The sequence below is a fragment of the Notothenia rossii genome (genome assembly GCF_949606895.1).
Source record: "Notothenia rossii genome assembly, chromosome: 4".
Lineage (NCBI taxonomy): Eukaryota > Metazoa > Chordata > Actinopteri > Perciformes > Nototheniidae > Notothenia > Notothenia rossii.
Window position 1 is genome coordinate 30,265,339 of NC_136902.1, and position 15,037 is coordinate 30,280,375.

Sequence of the window (15,037 nt, forward strand, 5' to 3'; positions counted from 1 at the left end):
ACACACACACACACACACACACACACACACACACACACACACACACACACACACACACACACACACACACACACACACACACACACACACAATGAATATAGAAGCACATTTCCTTCCTGAGGGGAAACTGTTGATAAACAAATCATGATAATGACTTGGTTATGATGCACTGTTTGTCCCTGATTGGGTAATGTATGCTGGCATGTGTAGGTGCTCTGTTTCATGAAGTGTTTATAATGGGCTCTGACTAGGCAGGAGGTAGACAAGATCAATGGGACTTATTTGACAATTTATAATTAAAAAGGACCTAAGAAAAGTCGCCTTCAGACATCATGACGTATTTTTATAATAAATCCTATTGTGCTCATAAATTCAGAAAGGATGCCAGTTCATCCTAATATCCAGGGAAACAACCTGCCAATTGAAATAAAAGGGCATGAGACTATCAAATAAGGCGGTGTGCACACAAACAAATTACAAAGAAAAGTTGAGAGGATATTGTCATGAAGGACCTAGGGTCAATCAATCAATCAATGTTTATTTATATAGCCCAATATCACAAATGTAACATTGGTCTCAGCGGACTTCACAGTTTGTACAGAATATCAGTATGACAATACAACACCCTCTGTCCTTAGACCCTCACATCGTGGAGGGAAAGGACTCAAAATGTAAAAACTAAAAACTTAAATAGTAGTTGAGTGAAGTAGAGGTACTGCAGAAAATGTACTCCTACTAGCCAACATATTTAGAAGCATTATTGGTGGATATAAAATAACAAAAAATACATAGGATACAGAATTCATGTTAGTGTATTGTTTTACTGTACAAAACATACAAAACAATAATTTTGCACAATTCTGTCAAACCTAAAATGTGAGTTAGTGTGTTCTTGAGTGTGTGTAGATTCTATTAATATCTAAAAACAAATCCCAACCAAGAAAACATTGCTTGCTTGTTCTACCTAAAAAAAAGATGGTGAATGAGGCCTAATGAACAAAAGCTGATGAATTAAGGAGACATGTTGGAAACGTGTGTTGGCATCAATTGCTTTAATATGTTTCATAGAAAACCTGGATATATTGTGTTACTCACCTTAACAATGCGACATATGAGTATGTCGTATCGCTGGTGGTTGATCCTGTGCTTCAGCATCACTTTGTTTACCATGGGGATGAAGATCTGGTACTGAAAATAAGGGGGAAGAGAAGCAGAGTAAATAAAAGGGTGTTGATGTGCTTGATGTGTTTTTGTCTGGCTACCTCTTTCCCAACACCAGAAGCCTAATAACTACCCTGCACTTGTCTCTAACCACCGTGAGTCTCAGATCAAAAGCAGCACGTTAGTTTCCAGATGAGGCTGCACGTGTGTTAGTGGTTCTGAGGTTAGGCCTGAAAACGATAGCAGTTTTTTACGGATAAAGGGAGGAGTGAACGTGACCTCATCCACTCTCGTAAACACCAACCCCCCGCTGCAAAATGGCCAATGACATCAGCAGTCTGGCAGGAAGTTATAAAAACTAGGGGGGTGAAGGGGTTAGTGAAGTGCTGTTCATCTGAAGCTAGCAGTAGGGAAGCTGGAAGTTTTTTAATAATAGCTACATAATTACAAGCCCCGGGGACAGCTTTAGCTACCTTTTTTCCCAACTGGAATACAAGTGAGGACAGGGTGTCCATCGCGGTGGCGCGCAGATCAGGCGTGCTGTCAAGAGCTCGGACAATTGGGTGGATGATGCGTGAAGCGTAGTCGGTGAAGTCCAGGGACTCAGTCAGCCGGTCCAGTGTCTCCAAGGCAACCCTGAGAGGAAACACAGATCAACACGAAATGCTCAGCTTCAGTCAAACAGTAAGAGGAGAGAAAGGACATAAAAGTGCACTTAAAAAGCTGTGAAGATACTTCAATTTGAACCTTGTTATGTTTCCAGTATCATAGCTAATATAATTACTTTTTTCATGATTGTGGTACAAGTGTTAATACAATCAAATCCGATTTAAAAGGAAAGGTCATTTTTGAGGAAGTCCAAAATGGTAGCTTAAATGGGCCCAACAAAACCAATTAAATGTCCTTAATTAAGAACGTTTTGGGATGAGGTGTTTGATGCCCTTAATGAAGTGTTCCACCTCAATTCAATCCAAAGGCGGCCCTTCTAGGAGTACTTCTGGTAGGCATTGATGGAAAAGCTAAGAAATATATCTTTAAAATAGTGTTAACAGCAGCAATTAAATATATAACAATTAAATGGTTAAAACTTGACTCCACAAGATTCAATTTATGAACTGAAAGGTCTGGAAAATCTATTAGATTGATCAAAAATATATCCTCTTAGACTTCAGCCAGATATATTTATTAGAAAATGGACACCTGCTATTAATATACTAATACAGTAAAGCGAGCCAATTTTCCCCACAGCTTTCAAATTTAGTCCATAAAATCCTCTGTATTACATATACTTCAATACTGTAGAGAGGCCTTCATGCAATTTGGGGTTAGATGTCTTTCAAAAGGACACATGTTGACGCAAGGGGGGATCAAACAAAGATGATTGGTAGATCAGCCCATCACCCCCCCAGAGCAGTAGCGACACTGTTATTTTCTTTCTATGAATAAAGTATGATAAAGCTGGAAAAACTTGAGCACAGTAGTAACTTGAGTTAGCCATGTGGAGTACTGACTTGCGGGCCTGCAGGGGCACATCGTTGGCGTCAAACAGCTTGACGATGGGAGGCAGCAGCAAGTGCAGGTAGTCGTCCAGGTTGGCACCAAACAGCTGGATGGCGTTGAGCATCTGCAAAGGAGAGCACATGCTGCTCAGTCCCACATACCGCAACACTTAAGTAGTTATTTTTAATGAGCTTGTTATGGCTAAATGGCATTTTTTCCAGGGAAACAACACTGGATGGTGTGCTGGCACTAATGCTAGCCTTCCAGGAAGATTCTGCTCTGCTATGGGCGAATGTATGAGTGAATATTTTATTTATGGATGTCACCTTGCAGCACACAGACATCAAATATAATACAGAGCATATTAAATGTTAAAAAAATTACACAAAAAGCACTACAATTGGGACTTGTCATATATTAAGTATGCTATGTATCTTTGATGTCCCTGGTTTGATTCCCAAAAGTACATTTGAGCTCTTTGGCAAAACAGAAGTTAATACATAAATATATGAAAACAAATGATCACATTAAACAAATAGAATAGAGCAGGAACTACTTCAGGCAAATTTCAGAGTTAAACAGTAAGACCACAGTGTGTGAATTTGAGCTGTGCCAAACCAAAGTTGACAATTGTGAGAGAAACTCATGGTGTGGTCATGAACCCAAAACGGCAACCTTATGACTGCGTGAATGGAGCTATGACCCTCATCTTCACCATAATGCAGGTGGATGAGAAGGGTTTACTCGCATATATTTTTTCTATTTACAACATAGCATTTAACTCAACAGGCATTCTTCACAGAACATGTTTGAAAAAAACTTAAAGAGGACATATTATGCTAATGTTCAGGTTCATATTTGTATTGTGTGCCTCTACTGGGAAATGTTTCCATACTTTAATGTTCAAAAAGCTCTTTATTTGTTCATACTGCCTGTGCTGCAGCACCTCTTTTCACCCTCTGTCTGAAACCAGAGCACAGACTGCTCTGATTGGTCAACCACGTACAATGTTTTGAAGCACAAGCCAATAGAAGCGTGAGTGTTACATAGTGATGTCTCTATGTAACATAAGTAAACCACAGACTCCAATGGAGGCGTTTCAGGCACAAAAACACAACACACTACAGGAAAGGGAAACCTAAAAAAGAATAATATGGCCCCTTTAAATTACTTTTAATACACATTGTTTGGAACCTAACTCACTCATTTTTAGAATGACACTCTTTGTGAATCTGCTTGTTGTCCTTGCTACTTATAATTAGGCATAATGCATCCACATCATTATGATAATTTAACATAGCAGCAAAGCTATAATGGGAAACAAATGGGAGCTAAGGACATTATGAAGTTTCCAGTGCAACGTTAATGAGATTTTAAATGATTTCATTGTTGGACAGCACAGACACGTCAATCAACTGGTATTCATATATGGCCTTCTTTCAATTTCTAATGGGTCTACACTTGAAAGCTGTCTTAACAAAACATGTATTCATGTCTGAATACATATAATTATAAAATGGAAAATTAAGATCTAACTGGAAGTAGGAATGCATTAGCTGCATTGGCTAGCATTAGCTGTGTGATTGTTCCTAAATCTTTAGATATTTGGCAACCGGTGATGTCATATTGTGTGGACAGATGGTGGTCTTAAAGGATGACGTAAGTTGCCCCCAACACGCAACATTACCACTTCCGTTCTTTTCCCACACCTCCACCCCCACGTTTAAATTGAGCAGGGAGCCGAGGGGTGTGTGTGTGTGTGTGTGTGTGTGTGTGTGTGTGTGTGTGTGTGTGTGTGTGTGTGTGTGTGTGTGTGTGTGTGTGTGTGTGTGTGTGTGTGTGTGTGTGTGTGTGTGTGTGTGTGTGTGTGTGTGTGTGTGTGTGTGTGTGTGTGTGTGTGTGTTGTGGGATGGCTGGACAGAGCTCCTGATGGAGGTTTGTTTTTCTTTTCTTCTCCTTTGGACTACAGGGTAACCCGATTCCCAGCTCCCCCCCCATTTGGTGACCTCCATCCTGTGTTAAAGATTAGGCTCCAGACCCAGGCCCTGAGTTATGGGCTATCCAGACTGTGGGCTGCCGGGTTATCTAACACTGAAGACTGAGACAAAACAGCACAAGAGCAGAGAGCACAGGATGGCCGCGCTTCTTACGAATCTCTCTTTGTGGTCTGTGCCCGAAAACCATGATTTAGAGTTTGAGGGGAAACCCAGACAGCTTCTGGCAGCAGCTGCAGAAACAGGAGAGTGTGTCAGCTACAGGTCCATGCCGTCTTTGAACTGAGGTATTACAAGTGAAAGGCTTAGACCTGTATGGTTTTTGATGGATATCGATGGAAACCGCAAACAGAAAGCAGCACCCCAATAAGTCAACTGTGGCCTGAGCTCCTGTGCCTTTGGAAGGAGTGTGGAGTGATGAGGGCTTTAAAAAACACACACACACACACACACACTTCTCTTGGCAGAGGAAGATAATTTATGTTATCTACTCAAATAACAATTCACTTTTTTATCTTTTAGCTCACCACCACCTTTTTTCCAATAATCAAGACAAAGTTAAAGGTGCAGAATCTATTCTTTCCTCTCAAAAAACGTTATATGATTTTCTTAATCTTTAAGACCCTGCGTTGTTAACATCCATGTTTGCTGACTAGCAGCCTTCTCCTTCCTTTCCTTTACTGGTGCATCACTACGTTTCTTGGTGCATTAATGCCACAAAAGGATTAGTAACACAGCGTTAGATGGTCCTTATAAATGTGAATCATGTCTTTTGCATGCTTGTGCTCGTACTGAGTAAGCCAAAGCTAATTTTTGTAGTGGCCAAACTGTGGTACTAAAACTTCTGTGTCAGTCACGTTTTTTTAAAGAAATTCAACTAGCCAGCACAAACCCTTAAATATCCCTTATTTAAATGAATAGGTTCTAAAAGTAGTAAAATGCCATTAAAGCGTAAGAGTAATTTATCCTCTCATTTCATTTGAATGAGTTGAGACCGGCCAGATGTTCAGGGTGTTTTGGTCAGGCCCCCAGGAAGTGAACCGAGTGTTTAATCTATTTTTCTTAGTCGCTCCAATGTGGTACTACAACTTTAGTGTCAGTCACATTAACGGCCCGTCCACACACAGGCATGAAAAAAATCTTTCAAAGCTTTGCCCATTCACTTGAATGGGGTGACGTAGAAGATTTTTAATCTTCGCCGAACTGCATTGTGGGGAGCGGAGCATGGCTTTGCAAGCATCGTGAGCATCAAAAGTTGAGCAATGTTCCACTTTTGATGCTCCCAATGCTTTCGAAGCTGGCATCAGCCAATCAAATCCCGTTTATGCAAATCCCGCCAGTACAAGCGCTAGCTAATCAAACCGCGTGCAAGCTGGGAGAGCCAGACCGCAGTTCATTTCCTCATATTCCAAACGAGAAATTACGGTAGCAAATCACCCGGTTCTTTACGACCAGAACTATTTACCGGGATACAAACCGGAGGAACCAGGCAGGGAGGGAGGTGGCAGAGACAGTGGGTGAAACTGGTAGGTTTTCGCCTGTTTGGGGAGTTTATATCCAGTTTACTTTGTTTTAACATTGCTATTGCTTTGTATGTCGGGGGCGGGAGATTCATGTGATTGGTTGTTGGTCGCGTTGCTCGCAAAAAATCGCCAAGCTTCAGACACGCCCAGCAACAAGATTTTTTTCATGCCTGTGTGTGGACGGGCCGTGAGTCATCAGGACTCCACTAAGACATTTCCATAGGAATGAAAGCGGCCCCACCTCCAACACTTGCATCCATGGGCAAAAGGTGGCTGTTCATTTCTGTGTCAGTGAAATGATGTCATTGGGCCAAAACGCTTAACAAGCGATGCAGATTGGCAAAGATTGGAGACGTGTGTAGCCAAATCAACTACCTAGTCGGAACACTTAAATAGGCCTTATTTAAATAAAATTAGGTCAGAACATATGGGGGAAATCGGCGAGTTAACCCGGGAAGATCTGGGTATTTTTGTAGTCAAGAGTACGGCTATCTTGTCTTTATGCATCACTGCTGTATGCAGTTATCTTTATACATGCATGGTATGAAGACACTCGTAAAAAAAAAAAGTGCTGCACTTAGTCAAAAACTACACATGGTACCTTTATATCAAGTCTGTGATCAAACTTTAGCTTTTATCCTGATAGAACGACAGGATGGTTGATGAGATTATCCAATGCAATTTCAGCCGATTGCTATGAAAGATTATTCCAAAAACATTTTTATATTCATCTGACTGATTCATCAGTTTATTCTGTTCTTCCTTAATACTTCTCATACCTCATTCTTAGGACTCAAAAACTGCTGCCATTTCATGTACAGGCGGGATATTTCGGCAAACCATGCACTTATTTACTAGAAGTTGTGTTGAATTTATCATTTTTGTTTTGCACACAGCACTTTGTGGTCATTAAGGAAAGCACTATCCGGCAGTGGCTCAGTCAGTAGGGGCTTGTACTGTGAGCTGTAGGGTCGCTGGTTCAAGTCCCCGAACAGACTTAAAGTATGGAGTGTAGACTGCTACTTGGAGAGGTCCCAGTTCACCTCCTGGGCCCTGCCGTGGTCCCCTTGAGCAAGGCACCGGACAACCCCCCACCTCCATTGCTCTCCGGGTGCTGTACAATAGCTGCCCACTGCTCCTACTACTAGACTCCTGGTACTAGGATGGGTTAAAAGCAGAGAACAAATGTCACTGTGTGCTGTGTGCTCTGCATGTGTGACCATTAAAGAGGGTTTCATCCCTCCAATTCTTCTTCTTCTTCTCTAGAATAGAAATACGCTCCACTAAAAAGAGAACTCGTTGAATCCACACCAAAAACCGTGACAATATGCAGGATTTGTTGTAATACTTAAAGCTATTATAGGTCAATTGGAAAGCGACAGTTTGAAATAAGCCAAACAGTTAAATTGTCAAAGGCACGATAGGAAATTGAAAGTGACTGTACAAAATGGAAAATGGTGCATTGCTCGAGGACTTGGAGCTTAATGCAATATGCAGGGAGTGCATCATTAAAAACTACACACACCGAGGTCTCTCTGATGTGATACTGCCTATGCATTGCGCCACAGCAGGCACTTTGGTTTGTTGTATGGACTTTTTAAATGACTCAATTTCTTTTTTATTTCAGCTATTGCTCTGTACTTGTGGCACAAGCATTCATAGAAGCAATAATCCCATTTCCAAGCAATTTTTTCAAGCCGTCCCTTGAGGTTTCTAGGAGCACTTAAACTGTTCCATTCTGCGACCACAAGTTAATTCCAGACGTTCAATTTGTCAAATGTTTCAATTACATTTTTTTTGTATTTATGTTTCTTCTGTTTTCAAGAATTACTGTAGGTTTCCTGCAACAAAATCAGATCAACTCTATCAATTCATTCATGTGTCACAATTACAAAATATCTTATCTGTTTTAAATTCTATCATAAACGAAAGAAAAATATGTATCACAGCAAAAAAAGAGAACAAAAAAAACTAAAATACCTTATGATTAGTTGTAATTAGTGTTATTCATTAAACACCATCTGAATCAATAGCATTACTTTAGCAATTTATTTAAAATGTTGGTTCTTGAGCTACACTTTCATCACAATATGTAAAAATAGTGAAATACTATTACTTAAGACATGTTTAGGCCTTTAATTGCACATTAGGGTTGATGAGCACATTGCACTGACCTTGATGGTGACACTGCGCCCGGTGCTGTTGTCGTGCATGAAGACACGCAGCATGTGAGGGATGAGCTGAGGCAGGTACAGCTTGAATTCTCCACCCAGCGCCACCACAATCTGCTCGATCAGCAGGATGATGGTGTTCTGCATGGGGTTGTTTGGTGTCCAGTACTCCTGCAGGACAGAACACAAGATGTTGACATGAATTAAAATACTATTATATGGAGTTTTAATTAAAAAAAATATATAAACTAAGAAAGACATTACACAACAAAAGATGTCTGTTGTAGTGAGATATATTTTAGTTTTTAAAAAGGTCAAAATTCTGTATATAAAGTAAAGGATATAAGAAAATAATAATCTATTGGATTTTTGTAACAGCTGCTACATTTTAAAATAGAACAAACATGAAAACATTTTCATGTTACATATGTAGGATATTTTAAATTTCATAAAGCAGAAAATTGCTTGCAAGATGAATAATTAAAATACAATATTGCCCTTAGTTCAAAGCACCAGGGCTGAATGACTCGGGGGGTGGGGGGGGTAAAACCATTGGGATTATTTTATTTTTGACTGATATTGCAACTGTGATATAATTCTTGATAATAGAAGGATTTTACTTTTTAGATTTTTCATTGACATTGGAAAATATGAGGGTAGTGTGATTTTTAGGATTTTTAAGAGGATTTAAAGAGAAAATACAATTTGTACGCCGGAGTATCTCGATACAACTTCATTCTAAATGTTTTTTTATTTTCTGCTTCCAGCGATTTAATTATTACACTAGTCCACATTGCTGTTTAAAGGTAATTTCAATTAATTGTGCAGTTCTACAAAGCACTGCCTAATCTACTTTCTCTCTTATAGTGTGTGTGGCTCTGAAGACCTTGGTCAAAATGTCTTTCCATCAATGAGCGAGAGGGACAGACAAAGCCTTCACTTGCCAGAGGCAGAAAGAGTGTCACGACGCTACTCGGAGGAATGGAGACAATTTCCTGTCAGCATGCGACTGACATCACGTCTGTGTGTCTTGTGACACCGTTTTGGAAAATCAAGGCATGGCCTCTGTGTACATTAGAGATAATAGCGATTGGAGTTGGAGGTGGAAGACTTGGAGTCACGCAATGCGCCAATCAGTCAATGGGCTTCAGCTGTGAGATCTGGCCGAGGTGTTTTGTCAGCGGCCAGAGGTCTCCAGCAGCCCCCAACATCCTGCTTTCCTCTGACTCCAGTGAACATCCTGAATGGCTATTCCAGCCCCCTCATCTGGATGCAGTAGGCTCGCTGGAGCGAAAAAATGAATAGATTCTTTGTTTCACTCGCCATTTATTAACTCAGAGGGACTTGAGGCGCAGTGGTTCAACTCTCTCAATTACTTTTCTTCAGGAGGGGTTGCAGTCATCGCAAAAAGTGCCGCTAATGGTGTTACCGAGACGCAAGGACGGTCATATGATATTTTGTGCCCTTGCCTTTATGATTATGTGCGAGACAAGTGTGTTTGTGCAAGTCCAAGGCCGATGGCTTTAGCAGTTGCTCCACGTCATGTGATAACGAAAAATGTGAGGAGTCCTCGCCAGTTCTCTCTCCCTGTTATTCTGAACAATGAGCCAAAATAAAAAGAATATCATCCAAATGAAACATTTTTCTCACTCCTTCAGTCCCACAGTCTCTAATCTTGTTAGTAGCAGCAACACACATGGAGTGCAGTACACTGTGACATGGGGCTAGACTCCTTCCAGAGGCCCTGGACACATTACTCGTAATGAGGGAAGTGAGAGCACAACTGAGCGCAATTAAGAGTTTGCAGCTGTTTGCCTGACTTGAAAAAAAACTCAGGAAAATAAGGAGGGCTGGATGATCTGAGTTTAGGGATTTGGATTGGTGGGAAGGAAGGGGGGGTGTTGACACAGTTACTCACTCTGATGAGGGTGAAGATGTCGTCCATGTAGGGGCGGATGTGGATCTTCACAAAGCACACCACCATTCCCATCTGCTGGAACAGGAACTGGAGAACAAAGAGAACACAGAAAGTTAAAAGAGTGTCCACATTGTTTTTTTTGCGTGAGCATCTTTTTTGTATTGTTTCTCATGACGAAAGAGCACATCCTGCCGCACCTAGCATCTCCTTCCTAAGGTACCCCTGTTTTTATGCAGTCATTCCGAGTGGACGCTTTTGTCTTCTGTCCGAGTCATTACGGTAACCATCATAACAAAGATAAAAACACTTGTGGGAGGAGATTGGCCGTGCTTTGTTTCCCACCGTACGGCTGTCAGACTGAGCAGTGAAGTTCATTCATACAAATTGTGAGAGCAGGCATCTTCCGGTTTGTGCTACTGGCAACAAATAATGTCTAACAGACATGTTGTAGCACAAATAGATAATAAACAGCTAGGGGCATATCTGTCATACAAAAGTGTGATATATTCTCCAGATATAGTCATAGAATCTTTTTTTTTTTTGTAAGTGCTGGGAGCCCCTTTCTGCCAGAAAAAGACACAATGTGGGCCTGAGACACTTTCTTGAGGAATAACAGATAACACCCTGCATACAGAAGGTGTGCTCTTGTTCTCTAGTAGTACCAACCTCTCGGATACTGGCATCACAGACCCGGATGACATTGAGGAAAGTCGGCATGACCTGCGGCAGAAACTGGACGCACTTGAGGCCCAAAGATTTGAAGATGAAGGTGACGGCCTGGACCACCATGGTGTGGTGGTTGGAAAGGGAAGGGTCTCTCAGGATGCGCATTAGAGTGACGATGGCAACGGCAGGGTAAAACTCATCCAAGGGCAGGTTGCCCATGTTCACGAGCATCTCACTGGTGCTGTAGTCCGCTGTAGGGAAGAGACAATAGAGGGAATCAAGCTTTTTCTACAGATGAATAATAGAAAATGTGCAACCTCTCAAACTCTCAAAGAAGAAGTTTGGAATATATGTTTTTCTGGAATCACTTTTCCCAGAGGACATCATCGGTAAGGGTCTCAGAAAGAAGTAGGTCCCTGTTTGCGTATAAAACCATGACTCTAGCTTTTACTTGCATCATTTTAATACATTCAAAAACTGCTTTCCAGTCCTGACTAGACTCGTAAATATCTTGTCAATCCACACAGCCAATCCCAGCATGCATTGGACTAGAGCAGGGTACAACCTTAACAAATCGCGAGTGCATGACAGTAAAAGAATATGCATGAAGTGCACTCATTTTGAAAGAGAACTTCTTCCAAATCTGGATCTTTTGCCCAAACTTTAAGAACACAACTGACCTAAGATGGTCTCAGTATTCCTCATGCAATTAAAGTCTAGGCAGATTCTTAATCGATGCATTCAGGTAGTGATTGTAAAGTCAAAGTTTCCCCTGTTCTCATTGTGTTTCGAGTCCTTGCTCCAGAAGTCTCCTTTACAATCTACTGTACACCAGGTGTTCTTGTTCCAATGTAAAAACAAATAAAGCAATTCAATGATGAAGCCAGTCAGAGAGGTATGCAATTTCCACCATTGCAGTAATGTAGGTTCATTAGATATAACCAAGCATATAGTTCTATCATTAGAAGCACATGCATGTATACTCTTAAATATACACTTGAAAAATGACATATATGACTTAAAAGTATGACAAATAATAACAAGTTCAATGTAGCCCTGTCTTAAAGAGGCCCTATCATGCTTTTTGGGGGGTTTCACCTTTCCTGCAGTGTGTTCTATAGGTCTTTGTGCATGGAAATGGTCTGCAAAAGCTGAACTCAAAAAGTTCCCTCCAGAGAGTTTCTCTCCCACAAAGATGAGGGCAGACGCACGAAATTGGAGCTTCCGAATGGCATCCCCTCCTCTGTTACTGAAGTCATCCAATAAATAAAGAACTTCTGTGGTCTAACTAATGAGGTACAGCTTCACTACGGCGATGCTGAGTTTGGCAATTGGATCAACTAAACTTCAACTTTAGAGCACAAGAATCTCCATGGGAGCCTGCCTGCAGACCTCCACTCTCAGGACAGTTCCGGTGCAGGCTGCACTCTCAGGACACCTCCACTCTCAGTACAGGGAGTGACGATTCTGACGAACACGTTTTTTTTCCCACCCACCGAAGGAATTTTTCAAATCACAAAGGAGACTCATCACGGAGGTGATGAGTCCGCCCACCATGCACTTTGGGTCGGCCTTGGTCAAGCCCTGACCCCCCCAGCCTGGTTCTGGTAAAAGTTTTTCGCTCAAATGACACCATGGAGGAATGTAACGGGAGTTGACAGGGGACTCTGCCCGCCTCACGAGTGCCTATTTTCGGACACTTTTTTTTACTTTCCCCCGGTTTTATTCATTTTTATTTTTTGGGCTATTTCAACCGGTTTCTACCGGGGACATTGCCCGGTCTCGGGTTTCCCCCCACGGCCTGTCTCCAGTTCGACTCTGATGGCCAGGAGGGTGTGCTGCGTTGGGGTGGGGGACTTCCCCCACTCTGCGTGTCTCTTCCTTCCCGGGCCGGCCGATATGTATATATGTATATATATGTATATATATATATATATATATATATATATATATATATATATATATATGTATATATATATATGTATATATATGTATATATATATATATATATATATATATATTTATATTTATATTTATATATATATATATATATTTATATATATATATTTATATATATATATATATATATACATATATATACATATATATAGGAACACCTTGTATTGTAGTTAATATCAGTACAGTATCACTTTTCATCACTTAGATTGATTGAACTGTTCTGCCCTTACAGCGCGTATCCCTATGCGTAGCTAGACAGTTAGCTAACATTTAAAAGTCCTCCAATAAAGATGCAAGGTTTTCTTTCTTGACTTTACTGTTCTTCTTTTACTTTGTAAAACTGTAACAATACAGAAATAAAACATATAAGTATGCAGGCTTTACATAACATATAAGTAGCACTGTACAAACGACACACATACTACTATTAGGAATTAGCTATCATTAGCATCACTATTAGCTAGCAGACGTCAGAATCGTCACTTCCTGTACTGACAGTGGAGGTGTCCTGAGAGTGGAGGTCTGCACCGGAACTGTCCTGAGAATGGAGGTCTGCAGGCAGACCCCTCTCAGAATCTCGCACTTTGAAATGCCATTCATGCAGAATCCAGTGACCCAGAGCCAGTTGACTTCTCTGTGAGTAAGGCCGATTTTCATAACCAGGATGATTCAAGTTTCTACATCTGCATGCTCGGGTGACACGCCACCTGTAAGCAGGCTTTTTTCTCGGACACCTATGTTCCATGTCCTACAGGAAAGAACGTTGCTGCTATATTAGATTTCCTGTCATAATTTAAGGTGTTCTTTCAAACTGTTTTTTCACTTGGTTTCTTTAAAGAATTGATATATTGTGCTGTCAATCTGACACTTGAGAACTGTAATGGAACGTTTTGGTTTAATTTGTTATGATACATTGATGCACTGTTAATATTTTATGGGTTGAAAGGTCAATGCATATTGCCAAAATCTAAACAAGTTTGGGTGTAAGCAGCGCATGTCAGTGTTAAACCGCAGTGCAGCGTATGTACATTTTTGGTATTGTTATCAAACCCTGTAAATTAGGTCATGTTATATAATTAATAAACAAGTCAATGAATGTCGTTCTGTAATAAGAATTATTGATGTAATCTATATTTTTTGGATTAGATAAAACAAATAATTTCTATTTGTGAAGCTGACAATTGAGCGGCCCGACCAAGCAAGGAGGCAAAGGCAGAACGTCCAAAAATATAACCCGGTGTGGGCATTTATTAAATCATACACATGATTCACAGCCTCAATCCTGCTGAACATGTGAGCACAGTCACCAGCCACAAGGATCTCACACACACTACCAGCCTCCAAACAGACAGGGAAACAGAGCCTAAATAACCACCCACTAATCAGCAATTAGACACAGGGGGGGGGGGGGGGGGGGGGGGGGAGGAGACAACACAGGGCACCAGGTGAACATAATCAATGGCAAAAGACATGGGGAAAGGGGAACATATAAAACACCACTACATCAATAAATAATATAAACTGTATAAACATGTGCACATATGCAAGGCCCGAAGCCATCAGTGACGAAGTTACCTTCGTCACACTATTAAATTGTATTTCTTAAATGACAAACAATTGTTTGATCAAATCTATATATTTTTTTAGGATTATAAATATAATTGAATTCAATTAACTTCCTTCAAACAGAAACATATACTTTGTGCAAAGCCTTATAGAATAGTTTCCATTTCCTAAAGAAATATTGTTTGAGGCAATTTATTTATTTTTCATTGGCACAAGCAATAAGAAATAGATGTGAACCATTTTTTACATTTTAAATTGGTTGAACAAAAAGCCTTTTTCCAGTGTACTTACCGCTTTTCCAAATGTGATCATACCAACTATAACTTCATCAGCCCAAACCCTTGTGACTATGTGGGACAGGAGGCTATGCCGTCATGAGAACATTAGTCAGGCAAATCATTGGTAGAGTTTTACTATATCACAGATTTATGGCATCCCAAACACCTCCTCTCCTCCCTTACCATCCAAATCAACACCTTCTCAGTCTCACTAAATACAGCTGACCTTAAAGCTTGACAACAATAATAGTCTGAAGGGAGAAGAGATTTGATATGTTTGGCTTGTTGCTGCTGGCTGCTT

At 40.6% G+C, this 15,037-nt stretch overlaps 1 protein-coding gene across 1 annotated transcript in view; it reads right to left on the reverse strand.

Moving 5' to 3' along the window:
- The window catches only part of mtor (mechanistic target of rapamycin kinase), a 121,521-nt gene that overhangs the window by 83,345 nt on the left and 23,139 nt on the right, over positions 1 to 15,037 (reverse strand). The window contains exons 13-18 of the mRNA XM_079679044.1: positions 10,934 to 11,184; positions 10,268 to 10,354; positions 8,353 to 8,520; positions 2,673 to 2,785; positions 1,635 to 1,797; positions 1,096 to 1,188 (exon numbers count right to left, since the gene is read on the reverse strand). Coding sequence (XP_079535170.1) covers positions 1,096 to 1,188; positions 1,635 to 1,797; positions 2,673 to 2,785; positions 8,353 to 8,520; positions 10,268 to 10,354; positions 10,934 to 11,184 — 875 coding nt within the window. The remainder of the gene's footprint in view (positions 1 to 1,095; positions 1,189 to 1,634; positions 1,798 to 2,672; positions 2,786 to 8,352; positions 8,521 to 10,267; positions 10,355 to 10,933; positions 11,185 to 15,037) is intronic.